The 27,131-nt window shown below is 45.2% G+C and overlaps 1 protein-coding gene across 1 annotated transcript in view; it reads left to right on the forward strand.

The window, feature by feature from the left end:
* Positions 1–21,957: 21,957 nt before the first annotated feature.
* The window catches only part of ABCD3 (ATP binding cassette subfamily D member 3), a 217,195-nt gene continuing 212,021 nt past the window's right edge, over positions 21,958–27,131 (forward strand). Inside the window, exon 1 of the mRNA XM_069231477.1 lies at positions 21,958–22,130. Coding sequence (XP_069087578.1) covers positions 22,021–22,130 — 110 coding nt within the window. The 5' untranslated portion in view covers positions 21,958–22,020. The remainder of the gene's footprint in view (positions 22,131–27,131) is intronic.

Here is a 27,131-nt window from a genome sequence, read left to right on the forward strand (position 1 = left end):
CTAAAAGTGGCAATTTCATGTTGACAATTTAAAAACCAACTTTACCAAAAGATGTAATTTAAATTGTGAGTTCAGAGACACCAAACTCCAGATTTCCATCTATTCCCAAAGGGAAACTGCACTAACAAGTTATTTTAAGGCTGCCCCCATGTTAACCTATGAGAGAGATAGACTTTGCAACAAGGAAAACCAAATTTGGCAGTATTTCACTGTTAGGACATGTAATACACATCAGTACATGTCCCACCTTTAACATACACTGCATCCTTCCCATGGGGCTACCTGGGGCCTACCTTAGGGGTGCCTTACATGCATAAAAAGGGAAGGTTTGGGCCTGGCAAGTGGGAACACTTGCCAGGTCGAATTGTCAGTGCAAGACTGCACACACAGACACTGCAGTGGCAGGTCTGAGACATGTCTACAGGGCAACTCATGTGGGTGTCATAACCAGTGCTGCAGGCCCACTAGTAGCATTTGAGTTACAGGCCCTGGCCACCTCTAGTGTACTTTACCAGGGACTTACTACTAAATCAAATGTGCCAATCATGGAAAAGCCAATTACATATACAATTTACACATGGAGCACTTGCACTTTAGCACTGGTCAGCAATGGTAAAGTTCCTAGAGTACCAAAAACATCAAAAACAGAGTCCAGCACACAACAAAAACCTGAGGAGTAGAGGCAAAAATGTATCAGAGACCACACCAAGGATGCCAGGTCTAACAATAAGGCCCTGTGTGTAACATAGGGCTAGCTCTCTATTTTAAGATGTGCCTTCGCTTGGACCACTGGGCATGATGCAGTCAATACGCATAGTCTATGGGTGTGAGATAGGGCCTGTAGGAAAGTAGCCTCTTTCTAACGTGGTTAGCCCCACTTTTGGCCTGTTTATGAGTGTGTTTCAGTGTGTTTTTAATGTTTCACTGGGATCCTGCTAGTCAGGACCCCAGTGCTCATAGATAAAAACCTATATGTCAGTGTGTTTTGTCTGTCTCACTGGGATCCTGCTAGCCAGGACCCCAGTGCTCATAGTTTGTAGCCTAATGTGTATGCCTGTGTAGTGCCTAACTGTGTCACTGAGGCACTGCTAATCAGAACCTCAGTGCTTATGCTCTCTCTGCTTTTAAATTTGTCACTGTAGGCCAGTGACTACATTTACCAATTTCAATTGGCATACTGGACCCCCCCTTATAAGTCCCTAGGATATGGTACCTAGGTACCCTGGGCATTGGGGTTCCAGGAGATCCATGTGAGCTGTAGCATTTCTTTTGCCACCAATAGGGAGCTCAGACAAATCCCTACACAGGACTGCCATTGCAGCCTGCGTGAAATAGTGCACACACTATTTCACAGCCATTTTCACTGCACTTAAGTAACTTATAAGTCACCTATATGTCTAACCTGCACTTGCAGGTGCAAAGTTACTAAGTGTGAGGGCACCCTTGCACTAGAAAAGGTGCCACCACATAGTTCAAGTCCATTTCCCTGGACTTTGTGAGTGTGGGGACACCATTACACAAGTTCACTACATATAGATACATACCTATATGTGGCTTCACAATGGTAACTCGGAATATGGCCATGTAACATGTCTAAGATCATGGAATTGTCCCCCATTCCAAATGTGCTATTGGGGAGTCAATTCCATGCATCCTGGGGGCTCCACCATGGACCCCCAGTACTGCCAAACCAGCTCTCTGAGGCTTGCACTGCAGCTACAGCTGCTGCCACCTTACATACAGGGTTCTGCCCTCCTGGGGTCTGGGCAGCCCAGTCCCAGGAAGGCAGAACAAAGCATTTCCTCTGACAGCAGGGTGTTACATCCTCTCCCTTTGAAAATAGGTGTTACAGGCTGGGGAGGGGTAGCCTCCCCCAGCCTCTGGAAATGCTTTGAAGGGCACAGATGGTGCCCTCCTTGCATAAACCAGTCTAAACCGCTTCAGGGACCCATTCTCTCCTGCTCTGGCAGGAAACTGGACAAAGGAAAGGGGAGTGACCATTCCCCTGTCCATCACCACCCCAGGGGTGGTGCCCAGAGCTCCTCCAGTGTGTCCCAGACTTCAGCCATCTTGCTTTGCAAGGTGTGGGGGCACTCTGGAGGGCTCTGAGTGTCCAGTGCCAGCGGGTGACATCAGAGACCCTTCCTGACAGGTTCATACCTGATAAGGTAGCCAAGCCCCCTCTCAGGGCTATTTAGGGTCTCTCCTGTGGGTTCTCTTCAGATTCTGCTTGCAAGTTTCCTTCAGGAATCCTCTGCAACAACTTCAGACTCCTCTGACCTCGGATCAACCGCAGCCTGCACCAAGAAACGCTGTAACTGCAACAAAGTGTCTACAAGAGACACTTTTCTTAAGCAACCTCAGCTCCAAGTCAGCAACTGCAACTGTTTTTGTGGTGTGCATGCTCTGGGGACTCCCTGTCTTCGTCCTGCACCAGAAGGGCTGAAGAAATCTCCCGTGGAGTGATGGAGTCACTCCCCTGCTCCACACAGGCACCTTCCAAGATGACGACCGGTACACTGGGACTCCTCTCGCGGCAACAATCTTGCTCCTAAGGACACAGAGGGTGAACATCATCAAAATAGACTGTCCTGAGGTCCTGCTGACGCAGTTTGGAGGAGGTAAGAACGACAGTACCCCTGTTTACTATGTCTTCTTCACCTCCTGAGGCCTCCGTGCACTCTTTGAAAAATTCCTTCATGCACAGCCTGGCCCAGGTCCCCAGCACTCCATCCTGTGTTGCTCAACTCGCTGAGTTGTTCTCCGGCGGCGTGGGACCTTCTTTTGTTGTGCTGCATCAACCACATTTTGCACCTCCTTTGAACCTGGGTCCTGCAGCTCCTGGGTGATCTGGCTGGCATCCTGAGGGCTCTCTAAAGTGCTGAGAGAACCCTCTTCCTCCTCACATAGAGTTGAGGCCTCCAGGTTGCTCCTGGGTCCATCCAGCGTCATTTTGATAGCCAAGGCTTGTTGGTGCTTTCTGATACAAAATGTCGTCTGCAGCAATCTTCACGCCGTGAGACATCTTTTGCATTATGCAGGAACCCGCTAGCATCTTCCTAGGGTGCATTCCTGCAGTCTTCTACTAACCAGGGACTCTTATTTTGCACCCTCTTCTGGGTTGGCAGGGGCTCCTGTCCTTCCTGGAACTTCTTTCGACTTCTGGATTTGGTCCCCTTCCTTTGTAGGTCTTCAGGTCCAATAATCCAGCAGTTGTTCTTTGCAAACTTGGTTGGCTGCTGCAAAATCCCCAAAACAAGGTGTAGTGTGTGCTAAGGAAACTTGCAGTACTTTACTCCTGCTTTTCTGGGCTCTGGAGTGGGGTAATTCACTTACCTTTACTGTATTCTTACTCTCCCAGCGATTCTGCACACACTACACTTGTCTAAGGGGGGGACTCGTGATTCACATTATACTTTCTTAGAATATGGTTTGTGTTGCCCCTAGACCCATTTTCTCCCATTACATTCTATAGGTTTTTCTACAGTTTGCATTGTTCTATGACTATTTACTTGTCTAATGTTGGTGTCTAGTGTATATATTGTGTATAATACTTACCTCCAGAAGGAGTTTTGTCTCTAAGATATTTTTGGTACTGTGTCACCCAAATAAATACCTTTATTTTTGGTAACATGGAGTATTGTCTTTACTTGTCTATAAGTACTGTGTAACTATAAGTGGTATTGCATGAGCTTTGCATGTCTCCTAGTTCAGCCTAAGCTGCTCTGCTATAGCTACCTCTATCAGCCTAAGCTGCTAAAACACTACTACATTTCACTAATAAGGGATAACTGGACCTGGTACAAGGTGTAAGTACCTAAGGTACCCACTACAAACCAGGCCAGCCTCCTACAGGGCCAAAATCTCAATCTTATTAGCCTATCCTGGTTTTCTCAGTCCCCTTGGTTTCTTAACACTGGTGGTATTTGAAAGAAGTGAGAGGTGTGCTGCTAGTTGTGACACAGATGGTACACAGGACCCCTGGGTATGCCCTAGGGGGGATTTGGACATTAGGGTACTAGAAAAAATGTGATCCTGGAGATTAGGCATTGCTGCGTTTTGCCAAGAAGGGTCTATGTTCATTGAAGAAAGTCCTTTCTTTCTCCACTTAAATTGCTGCAATCTTTTCCCCCGAGCTGGTATCAACAAGATTATCGGGCTCCCCTAGCTTCATGCAGTGCAGAGCTTCCCTTGGTCACAGGATAACGTGCACTAATAGTAGGCAGGGCTAAGGTATTGTAGGCGGGCCATTCCCCTGATTTTCTGGGGCCTAGTCAGCATCTCCCCTCCCAGTTGAAATGGTGTTGTTTTGATATTATGATGCTGGTAGACCAATGTGACTATGCCTGTCTTAAATGTTGAATGTTGTGTTGTTGTCAGTGTTTAATAAATACATTAAAAAAATTGTTGATTAGTGCAAAGTGTTGTTTGATGCCAAAGTAAGGCTCTCTATTTTGTAGCAAAATTGCAGGCTGTTATAAAGCAACCATTGCATGTTTTTCCTAGAATTGTGTCTTTTCATGCATTTGTTTATTGAATATTTATTTTGATGCATCTGTGAATAGCACTGAGCTCATTAGAGCTAGGAATCCCCATATATATATCCTCTACCACTGGATTTGAGCCGGTAAACCCCATGTGTACACAGTTTCCCATTACCGGAGGGATCCAGTAATAATACCCTTGAACATATTTTCCCGTCACCCAAGCAACATTTAGAAACCCATAAAAACAGAAAAGTTGGCAACTTGAAAGAGAGATAATCCCTATAAAAATAGAAAGCTAGAACATGTGTAACTTCAAAATACCCTAAAGTAAGTTACCAAAGAGTAACTGTCCCCTGAAAACACTAGCCTCATACCACCATGGGATCACCTTTATAACACATGCAGAGTAAGTTCCCCACGCAGGCCAAAAAGCTTAGCAAGCTCTGTCATTGTCTTATCCAGGTGACTGGTTGACACCTGTTCGGTATAAGTCAATAAGGACGCTCAATGAAGGACTACACGCCAATTATAAATACAATTTAGCTTTACTAGAATTGCAGGTAAATGTAGGCATTTAGCACGTTAACAATAGTAGAATAAGAATAGTAATGAAAAGCATCTATTTATATACAAGTACACTACAAAGAGCATCTATGCATATATATAAGCAAAGAGTTCATTGACAGAGATAAGTTTTCCAAAATGCATCACACTATGATGTTCAGGAAGCAGAATATAAATGAGTTGAATACTTCAGATAAGCTTTGATTCACTGCACACCGAAATGCATGTTTCAATTACTGCAGCAGGCTCTCACTACGATGTTCAGGAAGCAAAATATAAACAAACTGAATACTTTAGATAAGCTTTGATTTACTGCACACCAAAATGCATGTTTCAGTTACTGTAGCAGGTTCATACTACGAGGTTTAGAAAGCAAAATATAAACGAGCTGAATACTTCAGGTTATAAACACAGTGCAAGCATAAATAATCAGTCATAATAATAGAGCAGAGAAACAAAGGCCTTTCATCCCTGTGTGGAACTTAACTTAGTCCACCAAATGCTGGGAAGCCCTCTACCGCCTGCTTGGACCTCTCTCCCCCTCAAGCATCACGGTCAGCAAAACAGGGAGCCAGCGCTGCGCAATGGCAGCTTTCACAACTCCATCTGCGAGCTTCCAGTCCCTCACCCACACTTCAGTGCTTAAATAACTCGAAGCTTGGATTCTATATCTTTCTGGCATTTTCTAACTAATGTTATCAGTACTTGGCTGCACTGACCTTCTATAGCCTTTGTTTTCATTCCATCTTCTCCCTGTACTCTCGTTCTCAAGGTTGAGACGGAGTCTTCTACACAAACAAGCTTGAAAATAATATCATGAACTTTTCCACGTTGTTTGGGGGGGGTTTCAGCAGGCATCACACTCATCTACACTGCTCAAGCTAATTAACCCTTCGCGTCACAATGTCTTCCGCACCTTTCCCTATACTGATCACTCCACCCCTTAGATGAGCGTGATGCATGCTGAAACGGATATCATTTACTTTGGCATTCCGCTAGCTAGGTTGCTATTAATACTGGTCAGCATTATTCTAAGCGCCTGCATCTTTAGTATAAAGCTGTTTTGTGCATACATATAGTCTACATAGTATAGTCATTAGCATAACACAAACAATCAATAACCAAATTAGCTGTTGTAACACTATATTTAGCGTCTTCATAGCTCCTAGTGCCCAGCCTAAGAAGATGTCATACCAATGATGCTCAGTTATTTGCTGGATGCATGAACCAGTGTGCATAAGCTGTTTAGCGTTTATGGTCATCAGTATGGCTGTATTCTTGCTGTATTTAGCTGCCATATCACATTTAGCAAAGGTAACTTGTGCGTAGTGCCTGATTGCCTCTAATTTGGGTAGCTTAACAACAAGTGAGATGTTCCACTCTAACTGCACACGCATTTGCGTCTGTAATGTGGTTATGGTGAACTTAGTCGACACTCAGCTGATACTTTCCCTCACCAAGGACCCCACCAGCGCCAAGACCAACCTGCAAGATGGAATGAAAGACGTCGCAGAATGGATGAAACTCAGCCGTCTGAAACTGAACTCAGACAAAACGGAAGTCCTCATCCTCGGAAACACCCCGTCCGCCTGGGACGACTCCTGGTGGCCCACGGCCCTTGGCACCGCACCAACCCCCTCAGACCACGCACGCAACCTCGGAATCATCCTGGACCCACTGCTCACCATGACCAAACAAGTCAACGCTGTATCATCTTCCTGCTTCCTCACCCTCCGCATGCTCCGAAAGATCTTCTGTTGGATCCCCGCCAATACCAGAAAGACTGTGACCCACGCCCTCGTCACGAGCCACCTGGACTACGGTAACACCCTATACGCAGGAACCACCGCTAAACTCCAGAAATGTCTGCAGCGAATACAAAACGCCTCCGCCCGCCTCGTCCTCGACATACCCCGCAACAGCCACATCTCCGCCCACCTGAGACACCTGTACTGGCTTCCCGTCAACAAAAGGATCACCTTCCGGCTCCTCACCCACGCACACAAAGCCCTCCACAACAAGGGACCCGAATACCTCAACCGTCGCCTCAGTTTCTACACGCCCACCCGTCAACTTCGCTCCGCCAACCTCGCACTCGCCGCCATCCCTCGCATCCGCCGCACCACAGCAGGTGGGAAATCCTTCTCCTACCTGGCGGCCAAGACATGGAATTCCCTCCCCACCAACCTCAGGACCACCCAGGACCACCTCGCATTCCGGAGGCAACTCAAGACCTGGCTCTTCGAGCAGCAGTAACCCCCTTCCCCTAGCGCCTTGAGACCCTCACGGGTGAGTAGCGCGCTTTATAAATGTTTTGACTTGATTTGATTTGATTTAGTCGGTTGGTACAAGATGTGAGTGCTTATGTCAATAATGCTGGTAATATTGCACATACACATTACTTGCTCTCCGGTGGTTTGTATAAATCCGTTAATAAGTAAGGGATGATTAATGACATAACATATGCTCTCTGTCCCTATCTGATATAAGTCTGTGCCATTCAATAGGATAAGGTAACCATTCACATTCTACTGGTATTGTGTGAAGACATGAATCTAGCACCCGTCCAGTGTGGGTACATACCCACCCCTTAGACCAATCTGCACATCTAGTGGGATCTACAGTGTGATTTGTTTAATCAATCCACTTTTTGTCAGTGTGAGGTATCCACCATTCTTTTACTTATCACTACGGGGAGCAATATAAAGGGGCACCATATGTCAGGAGGAAGATCACTTCTTACTATATCAAAAAGAGCATAACACATTTCTTCCTCACCATGAAACTGTATGGGCTTTACCCATATTTCTTCAGGGAAATGCAATTGTTGTCTCCAATATTCACCCTGAGGCTGTCCCCATTCTGCGTTAAAGTCTGCACACTGTAGATTAACAATGCTTTGCCATAGTATGCACTGGATGCCCTTGGACACTGCTTGTGTGTTTTTAAAAGCTTTTTTTTTTCTTCGAATTGTTCATAAGTGAAGTTACGCCATTGCCAATCGCGATTCAACTCACGCAGGACTTTCCATACTTCTTGTGAGTGTGTGGGCCCCCATTGAGAAATTACTTTTATGGCCTCTCCTGTACTATATCCTGTAGAAGATAGCTTATTCCTAATGGCTTCAAGATCAAAAGAATTCAGGGCCCCTACCCCGATTCCGGTGGCCCCAGCTATCAAGGACCCTAGATCTCTTCTATTGCGTAACTTTGGCAAGGGCCAAAACTGTGGTGTCCATGGTGCATGTAATGGATCATACTTTGAGACATTCCCCTTGGCAATATTTATCTGTAACACAATACGATTAATTATGCTTGCATGCAGAACTTGCTTACATCCTATTCTATATTGCACTATAGAAACGTTGCTTAAGTTGTTAACCATGCGTCTTTCGGTTACATAAAACATGAAGGCTGGTGTTCTATTGTTCATTGTAACAACCACCATGTGTCCTGGTATCACAATATTTACATATCATGTTTAGCATATAACTCAAAGCCTGTACTGTTACTGGTGTCCCCTTCACCTTGTTCAGTCCGTTGGCATGTCGGATTTGATGTCCAGTTACCTTCCAGGTCACAGCTTTGGCAGCCATCCACTTGCCTCCAGGTACCTCCACGTTGCAAAGTGAAACATTTCCCTGGTCATCAGCTACGTTAGCGGCTTGAGGTGCACAAGTGACATAAAGGACTATATTCGGTCGGACTCATACACTTTTTCCGGTTATAATCATGAACCACGTCATCGATGCAGATGTCATCATTTACGACCGTGGGGTAAGTCTCACTGCAAGTACAAATACAGGTACATTTGAGTTCTTTAAAAGTATAATATACGTACTCCCCACCCCTTGACTCAATATCTCTCCTGCCTCTGGCATTTTTTTCCTGGATAGTTCACCCATATTTTTCTTCCTGTGCTTCCAAATCCTCCCTCACCTCTCTGGGTATTATCGGGGGGCAGATCTTTCTTCAATATGTGGGGTGTACGCTTGTTCATAAATCAATTGTGCAAGTCTGTCATGTGCTGATAACTTTTTCAGCTGTTCTTTAAACAATCTGTTATATCTCTCAATCATGCCTACAGCTTCTGGATAATAACTAAGGTGCAAAATCCACCGAATTCCCTGTTCCTGCGCCCAGCCTGACACTGTTTTCCCTGAAAAGTGTGTGCCCCTATCTGTTTGGATCTCATCAGGTGCCCCATAATGTTTTATCAGGTAGTTTAGCCCTCGCAAAGTGGACTTTTGGTCTGCAGACTTACAGGGCATACCCAATATAAGTCCAGAGTAGGTGTCCACCATAGTCAATACGTAGCTTTTTCCTTCTTCATTTGGTAGTGGCCCGATATAGTCCGATTGCCACACCGTAGTAGCTGCAGTTCCTCTTCTGATATGGCCGCTAGGCTTCTTTTGCAGGGGCATTTGTCTAATCTGGTTGCATATGGGGCCCTCGTTTACTGCTTGTTGCACTTGTTCTTTAGTAACTGGAATTTATCGTTGCTGTACCCATGCATAAGTGCTATTCTCTCCTAAATGTCCGGATGTTGCATGGGCTCTGTTTGCTAAAGCAGCTTCAGCTTCCTCCTTGCTGACCACCGTTCGCGTTTTGGCCATTTGATCTGCGGTGTTGTTGAATAGAGATGCAAGTGAGGTATCCGATGGGCAATGGGCATCCACATGTCCCACATAGATTTGACATTTTTGCCCTTTCTCCCACATCTCTTCCCATAGCTGCTCGCATCCCCAAATGGGGGTGCCTTTGATTTTCCATCCATCCTTGCGCCAAGTCAGGGCCCAGCTTACTAGTCCTTGGTTAGTGGCCCGACTGTCAGTGTACACAAATGTTTTCTCTCTGATGGGGGCTTGTTCGATCACTGCTGCTACCCCCTGCATTTCTGCCAGCTGGCTTGATTCATTATCCCCTTCTCGCAGCAACATCGTTTCTGTAGCAGGCTGGAATGCGACTGTTTGCCATTGTCTTTTTCCTTGATAGTACCGTGCGGTACCATCTGTGAACCATGCATTTTGCTGTTCTTCTTCGGTGAGTCGTTCAAAAGGCGGGGCTGTCTTAAATGGTGAGGATTCCATTTCAGAGGGCTCTGGCGCCGGGCCATTGCCTGCAAGTCCACTACCCCTAGCTTATCTTCTTCTAACTTCGACACTCCTGCTGGTTTTGCCCTCTGCTGCAGATACCATTTCCACTTCACGATGGCAAACTCCTGCGCTCTGCCTACTTTATTGCCAACCCCTCCTTCTCTTGTCCAACCTAGTAAGGGGACCCATGTTTTTAAGGTGGCCGGTCGATCATCAGTTATGCGTTCTATTTCCACTAAGGCCCGATCTTGTGGCACCCTCTTTTTTCCCTGCCTCTGCCATAGGCTCCACAACACTACATCATCTACATCATCCTGTACTATCATTTCCAGGTCAAACTGGTCTCCTTCTGTGATGGGACCTAACGTAAAAGGATTCTGTAATGCATCTTTTACTCCAGTGTCCCACAATCTCACCAACCATTTAAACAAAGGCTCTGCAGGCATCTGCCTAAACATACGGGTTATTTCCAACAACTCACTCTGCGTCTAATCTCCTACCAAACGAGAATTCTGTATCTGCCCACCATTCACTCCCTTTTCGCCTTCAATTTCACCTACACGTCCTTCTCTACTTTCAACTCCACCTAGTTCTGTTACACGTACTTCCACCTCATCCTCCCAAGTATGTGGATCCCGATTTTCTTTGCGTACCAAAGCCCTCGCTTGCACAGTTGAGGGTATTTTAGGCTTCTGCCTACTGTTCTGTTTGCGTACCAGTTCCCTCACTTGCACAGTTGAGGGCATTTTAGGCTTCTGCCTACTCTTCTGTTTGCGTACCAGTGCCCTCACTTGCACAGTTGAGAGCATTTTAGGCTTCTGCCTACTCTTCTGTTTTGCTAATCGTACTCCTAATGTGGTGCACCTTGCCTCCATTTGATCACCCCGAGTCACTGCACTTTCTATGGTCTCTTTCATAAGTAACTGCCTTTCCTGCAAGGCTGCAACCTCATCCCGCAGTTTTCTTATCTCTGCATCTTGTGTTAATGTTTTCCTGTATACCGTACGGAGCGCAGACAGGAAAAGCCATCCCACTTGCCCTGCTGCTTTCAGCTCCAGCTTCGCCCCTCTTAGTTTCACACTCTCGACCGCATCTTCCACTAAGAGAGGAGTCACTTTCTCATCTAATGCCTCCCATAACACCGGCGCTGCCCACCGGTTCAGGAGTCCTGCCACACCAGAGAACGGGTCAGTTGCTAACCACCCGGGAATGGATCTGGCTTCTGCCCCATGCTGCCTTCCGCTCACTGCCTCACTTTTCTTACGTCCCCAAAGAGGCATTATTGACTTATACCCCACTTCTGGTACCAAAATGTCTTATCCAGGTGACTGGTTGACACCTGTTCGGTATAAGTCAATAAGGACGCTCAATGAAGGACCACACGCCAATTATAAATACAATTTAGCTTTACTAGAATTGCAGGTAAATGTAGGCATTTAGCACATTAACAATAGTAGAATAAGAATAGTAATGAAAAGCATCTATTTATATATAAGTACACTACAAAGAGCATCTATGCATATATATAAGCAAGGAGTTCATTGACAGATATAGGTTTTCCAAAATGCATCACACTATGATGTTCAGGAAGCAGAATATAAATGAGTTGAATATTTCAAATAAGCTTTGATTCACTGCACACCGAAACGCATGTTTCAATTACTGCAGCAGGCTCTAACTACGATGTTCAGGAAGCAAAATATAAACGAACTGAATACTTCAGATAAGCTTTGATTTACTGCACACCAAAATGCATGTTTCAGTTACTGTAGCAGGTTCATACTACGAGGTTTAGAAAGCAAAATATAAATGAGCTGAATACTTCAGGTTATAAACACAGTGCAAGCATAAATAATCAGTCATAATAATAGAGCAGAGAAACAAAGGCCTTTCATCCCTGTGTGGAACTTAACTTAGTCCACCAAATGCTGGGAAGCCCTCTACCGCCTGCTTGGACCTCTCTCCCCCTCAAGCATCACGGTCAGAAAAACAGGGAGGCAGCGCTGGGCCATGGCAGCTTTCACAACTCCATCTGCGAGCTTCCAGTCCCTCACCCACACTTCAGTGCTTAAATAACTCGAAGCTTGGATTCTATATCTTTCTGGCATTTTCTAACTAATGTTATCAGTACTTGGCTGCTCTGCCCTTCTCCAGCCTTTGTTTTCATTCCATCTTCTCCCTGTACTCTCGTTCTCAAGGTTGAGACGGAGTCTTCTACACAAACAAGCTTGAAAATAATATCATGAACTTTTCCACGTTGTTGGGGGGGGGGGGTTCAGCAGGCATCACACTCATCTACACTGCTCAAGCTAATTAACCCTTTGCGTCACAATGTCTTTCGCACCTTTCCCTATACTGATCAGTCATGAATTGCACATCCACACCAAAATACACATATTCCTCTGAACGAAAGATGGAACATTCATTGAGCACACAAGAATATATGTACAAACAAAATACACAGGGCAAAAGAAGGACAAAAGGGTAGCATTGCTGGAACTATGGGTCATCTTTGAGGCAATAAAGGCCAACAGTATTGACCTATCAAAGGTAAGCAAGGCATCTGCAATACCCCAGCCATATGTAGCTATGGAGGTACTCTCCCCAGTGGCAGCTATCCCTGCATTGGGCTACACTAACCTGCCAGTTGAGGGATTGAGGGAGCTCAGGGGCCCCCTACCGAGCAACAGGTTGTTAGATCTAGGCATGGCAGACTAAGAGGCCCACAGGTCCCAACACTCCCTGCACCGCCCCAAAGCTTGGCCCCCAGTCTGTGGTGGTCAGAAGACAGAGCATCTGCATCACGGGTAGCACGCATTCCTGCTGGTTCTGGGGAACGAGCTTGAGTGAAGGGAAGATTTATAGCAGTCTTGGATAGCAAGACAGCTAGAGAGAGTGAGGGAAGAGGTCCTAGTCCTCCAAGATCTGTCAGTGAAAAGAGAGCCACAGTGTACACTCAGGTAGCCGAGGAAACCACAGAGAGCGAGCATGAGAGCAGATCCTGACTTAGAAGGACAACTCATAGCTCGGAGCGAAGGAGACAAGTATAAGTGAGAGTCAGAGGAAAGGTGTGAACTGAGGAGAGAGAGGGAGAGAGCTTGCACCCTGAAAGCCCAGTGAGAGAGTAGAGCAGTGCACCCTTCACCTGAGGAGAGTAGGAGTAGGTAAGAGGCCCCAGTCACTGAAGAATCCGAGATAGAGCCAAAAGGGAAACTTTTGATGAGGTCCATACCTCACCAGAGCACCAGCGCAGGAGAGAGGCTGACCAGGAGATTAGGGACCAAGGCAGTCTGGTACAGACTCAACTTAGACACAGGAGGACCAAATTGGCACCACTTTGTGCACACGAGGGGAGCAGTAACGAGGACGTCTGCTACTCACCCCAAACATGCAGGACACGTAAATGAATGCCAAGGGGCATACTAACTCAGGAAGAAGGCAAAATATTCACCCAACCCTTTCCTTACCTGCTTGCCCGCAGGACCGAGAGAAGTAATCAGTATGACAGGCCCTGGCCAGAGTAGGGATCCTTCGAACCAGAGGACATAGCGATTGTCAAAGACTGCATTCGACACGGAGGGGGATATCCCAAGTGGAATTTTCCTTAAATGCAGGAATGTCTGAGGAGATGGGGTGCTATGTAGAGGAAAACCAGCAGAGATGTCCAAGGTGGGAATATGGCCGCTACTTCAGAAGGGCACGTCAGGGACCATCTATGTGCTATGGGCACAAATGGATAAGGAGGCGCTAAGAGCAAAGCTGCCCCGTTGTTGGATGAGGCAGGGAAATGGCTCTCATGTTTTGAGAAGAACACTGTAGGGATCACTCTAGCAATAGGCGATGTTAAGAGTCTGCTAAGTAGCATTATTGGCGAGCAGACAAACACAGTGTTCGGCCACGCACGCATCCTAATGGTCATGTTGACCAACTTAGAGCATGAATGGGCTGCATTTATTTCATACAGGCACCAGATAGGAACAGCCCTGAGGGAAATATTCCCTGACTGTCCAGACGTAGGTGGGTTAAGGGCAGAAACCATGAGACCTGGGGAGACCATAATAGACTTCCTAGATAGAATGAGAGAACAGTGGGAACAGGAGACATGACAGCCGTGGACAGACACGGGCCCTCAAGTCATTTTCTTTTCTAGCATTCTCAAAAAGGGGCTGCCCTCTGACATACAAAGTGGTCTGGACAACGTAATAGGGCTATAAACTAAACCCTGGTGAGAAATACAAGCACACTTACTGCACTTCCACAAGAGGAAACAAGAGAAAGATGAGGAGAAGCATGAACAGGCCTAGAGAGACAATGCTAAGTTGATCCAACATAAGCTATGGAAGACCACCCTCGAGGGGGCCACATTGGCAGCAAGCATGCAAATGGCACCAGTCATGAAGGAAACTCCGGCGCAGAGCCCCCAAGGGTTCCAAAATGGCTACAGCAGTGGAAACCAGGGTGGCTGGCAGCAGCCAAACCCCAAACAATGCTACTACTGCCATAGAATGTGCCATATGGCTGACAGATGCCTGCTAAGAGCGCACCATGAGCAGAAGTCAATGAGCCAAGGCCAGGCCCCAAAATACTCCCAACCACTGAATCAGGCCCAGGGAAATGTAAAGGCACCTTATGCTCAGTCGCATAGAAATAAGTTCGCTGCCACACTAACATAGCCGGTGTCATAAATTGGACCAGCGCATGGCACCAGCAGCTGCAGCCAGAGAACCAGACCCATCATGGATCGGTCCGCAGCCATGATGGGGAAGGGTACCTGTATGGGGAAGCAATGCTTTCATGCAGACACAGAACCCAAATGTGCAGTAAGCCTTAAAGCGCCCGATACAAAAGTATACATTTTGTGCGCACCTTAAAATTCATTGCACCACGTGCTGGGACTAGAGTGGTGCACACGTGATTTCAAAGCATGTTGTGTTCACCGACCAACATTCACCTTTTGCATCCTCCCGCATGTGTAGGTTAGAAACACTGCCTTGCGCCGCCGGCACTGTCCTGTGCAAACACCAGGGCACCAAAGGGCTGGCAACGCAAACATAGCACCATTTAGGATGTTAAAAATCACTGGTTACGCAAAAATAAACCCCCTAAAACACACCATCCAAACGTATACTTAGTTAAGCATGGAAAGGGATAACATGTGTAAAAATAAAATGTTTTATAAATAACCCATTTTGTCCAGAACAAGGTATCTTGATCAAGGACACACTCTGGTGCCACACCAATATGCACTGAGAGCACAGAGATTCTTAAGGGTCAAGTGGCAATGTACATATATGCAATGTTTTTCTTTCATAAAGATCAAACGAAGCTCTTGCACAATAGATCTGCAGTTCAGTTGTTAAATGCACCACTGCTACACTGGATCAGCATCTTCTCGGTAGCAGCACCTGAATGCCCACTAGGATCAAGAGCCACAGACTCTCACATCCAACAGTATCAAGAGCCATGGCACACCCGAAGGACTTTAACATCCATACCCCCAACTGGATCCTGTACCACACCTTGTCCTAAGGACTCTTTCTGAACTGTATTTTTTTTCAATCATTTCACTCTGTCACCGAGAAAACAGCAAGACTTCTCAGCTGGTAACATCTCAAGAACAACAATTATGCCTCACGTATGTGCAATATTGAATTAATACATTCTCTAGTTGCTAGGGATGCTACCACATCCATGTATTTCCAACGAACAGTGTGATCTAATGGAGTCTATTGAAGAGTTGTCATGCATACGCAGGGACCTCACTCATATTACCTTCAATTACAGTGCACCCAGCACTACCATCCCACACGCACTACACAGCACTCTTTTGCACAACACATGATATCAGCACATGACCACCGTAGGCACTAAGACATCAGCCAGGTCATGTTATGTCTGTTCGCTGATACATCATGCAGTAGGCGCAGATAGATTGTATTATCCTAAGAGGTAGCCTGTGAAAAAGCAAAATGCCTCCTCCATCTGTACCTGTGTAGAAATAGGGCTGTAATGTAATGTACTAGAGTAGAGCCCCATAAGACAGTAATAAATGTGTCCCATTATGAGACCAATCCTGCAGCACTATACCTTCTCACCAAGCCTAGCAACATTCAAACTGAGCTAGACAGGATACGCAGGAAGAAGTTTATAGGGGAGGACACATTTTGGCCCCAGGACTTTCACAAGAAGAGATTTTTGGAGGTAGCTAAACCACCTAACGGGTGCACAAGCATGTCTGCTCCTGCTTCTGTCTGTGGTCCCTGGAAGACCCTTAGCATATCTGGGGCTGTCTTCACTAACAATAAATGGACCCTAGACATGGGTTTTCAGTGCAGGGCCACCCACCTTCATGACATGAAGGGAAATTGGTCTTGCAAGGGAAGGGTAAACAACAGCATAGACACTCTGCGTCTGGAGATCTGGGACACCGAAGTAGACAGGTATACATGGATACAAGGGAAGGGGCAACCTCTAATTGTACGGAAACTCACGCTGTATTCCTTATGTTTCAGAGGCAAAGGAACCATTCCACTGGGAATGAACGAGAATTATGGCCCAGTACTGCACATTTGGGATCTGCAATGGGGCACCTCCACTCTGATGGACACCTACTGGCAGTGCTGTGAGTCTGCTTATATCAAGCTTATCCCTAGATGGCATGGCCTATGCTCCCTCATCACTATACACACCCAAACCCTGGTCATCCCCAGAGAAGATCTGTTTTAACTGTTCCAACACACACTTAGGAAGGAAACAACATTGTTGCATCAGGGTTGAAGGAAAAGAACTGCTGATTATTTTGGTTGAGCTCAATACAAGGACATCCCTGAGGAATTCAGACTGTTCACTGATGCTCAAGTGTTGGCAGGAGGGTCTAAACCCTTGTTCACCCTGCAGACAAAAGCAAATGCCTGTTGGTTGCAGATAATGTGATGGGAGATGCTCAAAATGATGAACAGTACTGAGCTCGGCCTCAATGGCATTAAGGAAGAACTAAGAGCCATTGGCCTCATGGTGATGCAACATCAGCATGTTTTCGACTTCATGACCGCAAATGGGTGGGGGGTGTACCAAGATCGGCCCATCCTGCTTCACCTATATACCTGGCAATGATATGGACAATGGAAATTTGATACTTGCCATTCAGGCATTGCATCGACTGCAGAGAGACATGCATGAGGAGGGAGGTACCCCTGAACAGGAGTGGTTCACAAACTGGTTCTCCTGGTTCCTTTAGTTGCTGGCCGGCTTGTGCACGTCATTGTTGCCCGTTTTCGATATGTTACTGTTTTTGTGTAGTTTCCTACAATTGGGGGTTTCCTGCTGTAAAAATGTAGTCCCCAAATTGGGTAGGGTACAAATAACGAGGGAGGTGGAACAACAGTGTCAACACTATGACATGTGGGCTTGGTGTAGTTGAAAATTCAACTAGAGGGGGGAATGTAAACATCGGTGTTGACATCGGATCAATCAGTATACTTGACAACAAAACACCTTTATACATGAACGATACATTTTCGTACACGAACAAAGTCACATCACCCCATTGGATTCCCCGTCATGAACTTACCAGAAACCCCAGCATGTAGGTACGTGGTCAGACAGGCTCTGAAGCCTGGGCCTGAAGCTTAATGACTGACAGGTCACAGGTGGGGTAACACTTAGCTGACAGCCAAAAACACAAGCTAAGATCAGATCCCACAGATTGGTAGCAACATTACAAGGGTCCCCGGAGATTGGCCCCAATAAGGCAGAAATAGCCAGAGGGACACATGCATTACCAAAACACCATAAAGTCAGATGCCACACAGAGTTAGGTACACTCCGCCAATCAGGACACAGCATACACACCACAGGCAGTGACCACATGCCCCTCAGGCCCGACATCTGGACACATACTCACTGACCCACATGGTCTAGGCCCACCTGCATTCCTTACCTGGAAATTGTAAATTTGATCCCTTGTCAATGGTTTGCATATTTTACCAGGAGACTAATGTTTATGTGTTTATTGCACTCAAAGAAATGTATAAACATGGGTCATTTCAATGTTCTACAAGAGACAGTCCTCAGACCCCAGTGCTGTAACTGTTGTCCCGGCCGTAATGTTTAATTAGACAAACTGTTTCCTGTTTTGCCCTGCGCCTCTTGTCTCTTGTTTTTTAAGGTCAAATCTTATTCGAGCAACAAGTGCAGCATTTTCAAGTGCAGAAATGTTCATAATGTTTAGCACATTTTTTTAAAATCATAATCAGCAAGATCTAAGTTCAGAGATATTTTCGTAATTGGGACCTTTTGTTGAATTTAGAGACCTTGCAGAATGCACCGATTAAATCTTTATAAGAGGTTTCCCCTGTGCTCTGACTTTTAAGGTTACATTTTTGATGGTAATAGTTACAGCTAGATGGAAAGGGGAGTTGATTGCATTGGTGTGATGTCCTCTTTATCATAGATTTTTTGATTAATGGTATATTCACCTTTAATAAGTAAAAGGGGCAGGCATTGATGATTTAAAATAGAAGAAAGTTACTTGACATGTGTGTTGGGGGTGGGTGGGACCTCACAACACTAACAGTGAGAAATATAACCAGAAATGTGGCATCAGAGGAATAAAGTTGACCAGTAAGTAATCTTTATATTTTTTTATTTTTAACTACTCTATAAGGGCCAAGACGTTGTAGGTTACTATAAATGTGTGTGAATTCCTAAGATGCTTTTTTAACTTTGGAATTATCAATTTATTTTCATTAATAATTATTAAGAGATAATTTAGCATTCAAAGGTTCACAGGTTTGATATCCTAAGACTTATCATTGAAAGGGTAAAAAATAAGGGTTCAGTTCATCTACACTGGTTTTTTTATTGGCATTGACCTAGAACTGGCCAGTAAGGGGCAATACCACACAGGTGGCAAAGCCATGACCCCTTAGAGGGTTTACTGCACATAGACATACAAAAAATGCAGGACTAGTGATGAGGAGAAAAAGTGGGTAGTAAAAGATGCAGCAGGCAATATATTATGTCACACTGCGGTATATCAAAAAAAGTGATGGGTGGAATGCTTTAATTAATCTCAGTAACTACTGGTAATTACTAGAGCTGCAACCTAGACCATCCTTATTTCGCAAACCATGCCAGCTATATGCAAATCAATCTCAATCCTGTTCAAATGGAAAAAGACCAGCCTGAACTACCAGCACAGGTCCATCATGAATAGGAACACAATCAACCCTAGATCAGTTTTGCCCTTACTAGATCTCATCAGTCAGGTTTAGCCTGGTTCCAGTGGCACTGTGTGCACAGGACCCATGTCTGGGTATACCTGTCGCACTTAGGGCATTACACTGAAGTATACAAAAAAGTGATAGGTGGAATGCATGAATTAATCTCAGCCACTAGCAATTACTCAGCTGCATTGCAGTCTGTCATTATTGTGTACACCATACCACCTCAATTTGGACCCAGCCTTACGCAAATCAGTCTTGAGCCTGCTCCAGTGGGAACAGTTCAGTCTGATCTCCCAGACCAGGTTCTACCTAAACCGGAACAAGGGGATTAAGTGGGATGAAAAAAAGGGGGCAGGCTCTAAAAGGGGTGTGGCCTATGTTATTAAGAGTGTGGCTTGAACATGTAAACTAAATCTGTGTCACTCCCATAGTGCTCCAACAGACTAATATTGTGGTTCCTCTCTGAGCTATCTTATTGCATCCAGATATTTAACACGACAACTGAAATGCACCTAAAACCCGCCAGAACTATTGGTTTTGTTAGTGGATGTTAGCTGTTTAAGACAAATCAGTAAAAATGATTTTGTTGTAAATAATACTGACATTTTTCAATTCTGAAATTGAGAGACTATGAATTAAACAATACTGAGGCCTGTGATAGAGGTAGTGCTCTTCAGAGTGTCTCAATTATTCGTGTTATAAACACCAGGTGGTGACTTAGTTCAAAGTATGCACTATACAGCAGTAACATGCTACAGGAAAAAAATTAAGAAACACAATATCCTGGAAATAGCTAACAGTCTTAGGCAATGCAAGATTAAGTAAAACATGTGAAATATATGCAGGAACTAAATTGCTGACGTATCACCTTACTTTTTTTTCACATTAGTTGTTTCGAAATCGGTCAGTGTTTGTAGTAGTAAGGTTGGGGACAATGATATAGGGCACAAATGGGATTTGTTTTAATATCTGTTTCTAATTACTACTGGGTCTGAGACATGAAAGGACCCAGAAAACTTAAAGCCCTGACACAACACAAGCAACCCAAACCTGCTTTCCCTCTTATTAGGGTTCATCAGTGTGGTGTAGCCTGGTCCCAATGGCTCAGTTTGCATGGGACCCACATCTGGGCTAATCCGTCCCACTTAGGGCATCACACTGAATTTTACAAAAAAGCGACAGGAGCACAAGCAACCAAAGACCGGTTTTGTCTTATTTGAGCTCATCAGTCAAGTATGGACTGGTTGCAGTGGCATAGTGTGCACAGGAACCATGTGTGGGCATACCTCTCATACGTATGGCATCACAGTGAAGTATACAAAAAAATGATGGGTGGAATGCTTGAATTAATCTCAGCCACTGCTAATTACTCAGGACACACCGCAGTCATTGTTATTTTGCACACCTTGACACCTCAGTATGGAACCAGCCATATGTAAATCAGTCTTGAGCCTGCTCAGGTGGGAACATTCCAACCTAAACAGCAAGGCCAGGTCCTCTGAACTCAAGCGACCCAAGATCAGTTTTTCCTTCATTAGGGATTAAGTATGGTCTGGAACATGGCCCAGAACGTTTACTCCTGGCTGAGATTAATTTAAGCACTTCTTCCATCACCTAGTTGTTTTTGCAGTTAATTGAGGTGCCCTAGGCTTGTGAGAACTGACACACCAGTCCATTTTTAGGTCACGTATAGCAGCTTGCAAGCGCTGCTTTTCTGACGTGTTGGTATGTATCTGTTCTTTTAACCACACCCACAAAACTCACATCACTATCACTCGTTTGTGGGCTTGCCTTTCAAAAATCCTTTGTTTTTGTTGGCAACTGCTTTACTTTTGTCCCTCCTTAGGGCAGTCTTAGTTACTGCCTTGCTCAACGACCCTGTTACATAGATAATTGCACTTTTGCCTATAACTTTGACTGCAAGCAAACTTCTTTTTCCTTTTGTCTCTCTCCTTCGCGCTCACAGCGGCGCTTTGAATTGGCTGGCATACGTCCACTCTTTTACTTTTTATTTTCAGTTTGTGTGGCGAGAAATGTTCAGCCTGGAATTACAACGCTAATAGCTCTAACTCGATAAAACGCGAGACCCATTGCATTGCAAATGCTTGTCAGTATATAGACACTATCGCTTCTTTTGACCAAAAATTATCTTTTTCTTTTCAATTTTCTCCATCCAAAAACCCTAGCACTCCGCTGGACTTTTCTGCCTCAAATGTTCCTTTTCAGGTGATCAATTGTGAGAGGGCGTGAATTGATAGATGCTCAGTTGAAGCACTTCCTGTAGTGTGGATTAGTAGAGGGTAACGGAGCAAGCTTATATATGGTCAGAGAAACAGGTTCGTGAATTAGAAAGTCCGCCCGACGATTGAGGAGACAGGCAGCCCTGGCACCAGGTTTATCCGAGGACAATCATACTTTAGCATGAGGGTGGAGCTTTAAGAGGAGAGGCTGACTGGGGCGAGGAAGTAGCGTGAGAAAAAGGAGGAGGAGACCCCCGTGTAGATGGCGGCCTGTGCCGAGGATGGAGGCGGAGCCGCTCCCCGGCGGGGGAGGAGAGCCCGGTGCCGTGGGCGGAGCAGGCGCTGCTCCCGGCATGCCCTGCGCTGCCGGTTCCTCCTTCACCTCCTGACAGCAGCACAGGCCGGACATGGCGGGTTACAGCAAGTACCTGACTCCGCGGAATTACACCTTGGCCGGTGCCGCCGCCCTGCTGCTGTGTCTGCTCAACCAGAGGCGCACGGCAGCAGCGGCCCTACGGTGAGAGCCTTTGGGTACGGGGAGGAGGGCAGCATCCTGGCACCCAGGGCGCAGTGTACCCGGCACCTGCTCACAGAGAGGTCCGCGGGCAAGTGACGCCCCCTTTAGACATGAAAGCGTTAGTTGTTTGGCAGGGCCTGCCCTTTAGAAGAGCGCTGGCAGATCGCTTACAGCCAGCGAGATTGGCACTTGTCTTCCATCCTCGATCAGCGACTGCTACAGCCACAGATGTTTCCAGGACCAGACAGTGTCCGAAGCAGTCCCGTCCGCGGCTCCTACCCGCGCCAGGCAGTGCCAGACTCAGTTCTTTGCCTCTCCCAGTCCCACCGTGCCCACACACTGCCAGATCCTCACCTCGCTTTACTACTCCCTGGTCGATCTCTTTGCCAGCTCACAAACAAATGCATATTGATGCATTACAATACTTCTTTATTTTTGCGACTGTATGCATGCGTACTGACAAAGCTTAGTTATTGACAAAATGTTTTAGTGTTTGAGCAATCATTTTAATGTTACCCAATGTAAAGAAAGAATTAAGGAGAACAAAAGGGTAGCAATCGGGCCCCGCTTTAAAATGCGCTAATTCTGTAATGACTAAGTGGCTTAAAAGACATTGCTAGCATATTCTAATGTACCAGTGGACTGTGCCTTCCGACATCCGTCAAGGCCTGCTAAGTGCCTGACAAAACAGCATCCAAAATAATCATACATGCCATTTTTTTTTTTTTTACTGGGAATTGGGAAGTTTTAAAAAAAGCGAGGATATGTATTTTTCTCATTGGCGCTGTACGAAGCTTATGCATTTTTAGGCGGAAAGCTTCTAAAATAAAGTCACTTTGGGTTAAAAATCGGGACGCTCCCGTCTGAATCGGTTTTACAGACCTATGTGAAACTGAGTTCCACAAACCATCACATTACCAGGCTAAACCCTTGACCCCGCATGACTCAGACCCACAGTACCAGACTTGCAAACTTGACAGTCAGCTCTCACTCCTGCCACGGCCACCCAAGCAGTGTTGGATCCAGGCACAGCTACAGCCATGCTTTCTGGGAGATCCTTCAAGCCTAATTGACTCTCCGTCTCGTCTAAGCGTCGCTGTTTATTTGGTTACACAACTGTCTTATTCATAGGTTGTTCTCGTATGTCCTCATCTGCAGCATGTGTTGCACTCGTGCAATAAATGGTTTCCTGACCAATAACTGTCAGCGCGGTACTCATACTTGGAGCCTGACATGAAAAAATACTGAGGAGTATTTCGGAGAACGTTGTGCCTCTGAGTTGGGGTTTCTTGCCTTATTCATGGCTTCAGGTCTAGCCAACACTTGAATGTGGAGAACCTCTGCTGCATGTGTTATTTTGAAACTGCACGTTTTTAAGTCGTCCAGAGCTACTTTTTTTCTCGCGCTACCTCTGCTTCATCCTGCCCGTACTTCGCCCCCGTTTGATCGATGTGTCCCTTTGTACCCCATCGTCCCCTGCCATCACATTCTGCTAGGAGAAGCTGGCAGTCATGTTAGAGTGGCAGTCTCCTGAATCTTCTCTTAATGGTCCTGTGGAAAATGAACTGTGTCCTGTTCACCCACTGCTTCAGGGAGTGTTGTCTGAAGGGCTCGTAGCGCGTTGGCACAGTGTGTTAATATGCTGCTTAATCATGAGCCATTTAGACTGCGTGCCTTTAGCAAGCCTCTGAGATGCTATCTGTGCGTGTCATGTAGGGAATCTGCATGGCCTGTGGATGCACTCTGTTTGCCGTGTGTGTGCCCTCTGTATTGTGACTGTGCCCGGTAGGCATTTAAGCTGTACTCTGGATGTCGCCTAGCAGTGTCCTGTTGACCCTGAGTTTGCCAGGCTAAAAGCTTTGGTGTGCTGCGTTCCCTCATGGGTGGTGGTTTGCTTCTTGGGATCCCACCGCCTCTGCTCTCTTGATACTGCGTACAGCACTCTTAAAGACAATGTTTTATATTCCGTCGCTTCCCTAAAGCTGTCGTAGAGATGGTTCTGCCACTGCCCAAAACACCGCATCTCGCTTTTCCCTTTCTGTACCAGATTACCACTTCTTAACCACCTGGACTCACTGTTAATACACGAACCTGTCCCGACACAGTTTTCTTGCTTGATACTTGGATTGCAGTCTGTGTCCCATGGCAGACTATGCCCCATCGCTAGAAGGAACCATGCCAGGGTGTCCGCTACTGATTGAATGCCTTGTTTTATTTTCCTTATGTCCACATTTAGATCAAAAGAATGCATAGGGGGATCATTTACCTAATCAGCGGTTATCTGAAAAATGTGGCTCTGTGCTGTCGTAGATCATTAGTGAACTCTCCGGCCATAGAAGCTTCAGTCTGGAAGGGGTTACATTTAATTTCAGTAGGTGCGGTTCTGGTTATACTTTCACAGGCTCACTTTCACCAAATAGTCTTATTTATTTATTTTTCATGCTACCATTCATTTTATGTGCTTCCCATCTCACCAGCCCTTATTCTGCAACCGTAGCATAATGCCTTGTAGTGGTGACTTAAGCAGTAAATGTATTAACAGTCGGGCATTTTTATTTTATTTCCTACACGGTAGGTAAAGTTTGTATTTGGTTCCGCTCACTTAAACAGCACAGAATTCCTATGCAGCCCTCTGTAATGGGAAGCGTCATTTACAAAACTGCTTTAGAAAATTAATATAATGGCTATACCCATGGCCATCTACCTTTTTTTTTTTTTTAATTCAATTTTGTTACCCTGAAATGAAGCAGAAGCTGTGTATGTCATGTTTCACCCAGGAACATTCTCTTTTTGCTTAAAGCTATTTATTCATAAGATACAGAATTGGCCGGTTTTGATTTGTTGTATACTTTCATCGTGACGTGATTAGCATTAGTAGATAGTATACCAGACACAACCTACACAACCTAACATTAAATTCAGTCGCCTAAGGAAGGGTCAGTTAAATCATACAGTGCTCCCTTTCAGTGGCCTTGGTTTGTTTACCTCCACCGTGCATTTCAAGCGGTTGTATCATTGTAAAGATCAGCGTGAGTGGGAGTGAGATCGAGCCTTGTGCAGGGAGGGATTGTTTGATATAAGATATCTGCGCAGTTCTAGCATTTTGAGTGCAGTGGCTGGATCACTGATGAAAGCATTATGCATTGGGCAATACAAATAAGTGTTCAAAATTATAATTCCGCAAAGTTCTTCATTTTGCACTATGTGAAATTGCAACATTTCAAATGCTATGAATGTAGTGCTCTTGTAAAATTCTCAGTTTTTTTTCCGCAGGAAAATACACCTTACAAAAAAAAAAACACACGTGCTAAGGTTTCATGAAATGGGCTTATTTATTTTGTCAGATTTTTATGAAATGTGCAGAAGCGCAGACAGCCAGTTTATCACATTCCAAAAATATAAATTCAGGCCCTTGATGACCAGATATACTTCAACTTGCTTTTAGTGTGCACAGTTGTATGCATGATGTACAGCCTTATGCACCATAATGGTGCTCTCCGTATTCTGAAACAAATTCTTTCGGGTTCCCTGGAACGTTGATTCCTTGCAGTGTTGCATGTTCAGATGTTGTGGACTTGTTGGGTGGCTAGGCTCAACAATGTACACCAAAAGACTACGGCGGCTTGTCACAAAAACTTCCAACATCATCTTGAGCATATAGAAAGTCTCCCCCATCAAAGGCTACCTATTGGTCAAAATGGTGTGAACTCTTTAATGAACAACTCTCTCAAGCAAAAAGTACTAGTGGTTGTGAGATACCATGTCATTGAGTTTAGTGAACTTTGAAGTGCAGTCTTGAGTCTAGGTATTTGGTGAGGACGCTGCCATTTTTAATAAGACATATTGGTACATCTTCCTTTAAAAAAAATACTCTCCTGAGTAAAAAGTAACATCCTTAGGTTGCTCAAGCTTGCAAATGTGTTTACTGAATTCTCATATTCAAAGAATTAATAAATCATGCAGGAGCTCTTGATGTATGAGCTCGGAGAAAGATTTTGAAGTTTAGAATTGCACACCAATCTTTTGGAAGCTTTTTCAGTGTTAAATCACGCCCCATTTCCAACAGTGGGCTTGTTTAAGAGTCCAATGCTGTCCTTTTCAAATATGAGCTGGATTATTGCTTTTAGGGTTTAATACCACTAAAGTCCAATTAATTTAAAAAACGGAATAGTTTAATTTCCTAACATACAGGTACACCTATGGCTCGCTATAATTGATCTGATGGAGGTGTTTCCGTATAAGATAAATGTACATCCAGTGACTGTATGGAAGTCTTTTACATAACCTGTTTTTATCCTTAAAATGTGGCATAGAGGGAGCCTTCATGCATCTCTGATGAACAGCTTCAGTGCTTAATTTGAGGCAGTGGGTGCCTGTGGGGGCTAGAGGCGCTCATTTGTGGTCAACAGCGCTTATTTTTTCTCATCCGACTGTGACCCAGAGAAGAGAGAGAAAAACACAAATGGAGAAAGAAAGAGAAAGCAAAAGTCAGAGAACAGTAATAAATGGAGGAAACAAACCTACAAGAGTGAGAGAAAGGAACGAGGAGTGCCTCCTGGTGGAGGAAAGAGACATGAGGTATAATCAAGACTAAGCAGCCTTTGTAGTAGGTACCCCCAATACTTGTAGCACCAGCCGTGGGTGTCTGAGCAAAACTTTGGGCCCTCCACTTATTGTTTTACAAATTCAGCACTGGGCAGTCTCCTTTTAATGGCACGACTTTATCAACTGTTCTGAGATCCTCCCCACTGTATTCATGTCAAATTACTAAAACAGTGGAAAGGATTGTGGGCTCTGATAACTATCCTAGATCATCCTCATTCCCTTCAATGCCACTGACAAGCCATGATTAGTTAGCCTGATTTGTGTGCTTTAGTGGTTTCTTGGCGAGGTCACACCTGTTGGGATCGTTCTTTTTTAAGACCGATATACAGGGGTTTCTGATGGTTTTATTTTATGTTCAAGGCATCCCTCCATACCTTTAGTTAACATTCTAGCAAT

This window comes from Pleurodeles waltl, chromosome 4_2, assembly GCF_031143425.1.
Source record: "Pleurodeles waltl isolate 20211129_DDA chromosome 4_2, aPleWal1.hap1.20221129, whole genome shotgun sequence".
Taxonomy (NCBI): Eukaryota; Metazoa; Chordata; class Amphibia; order Caudata; family Salamandridae; genus Pleurodeles; species Pleurodeles waltl.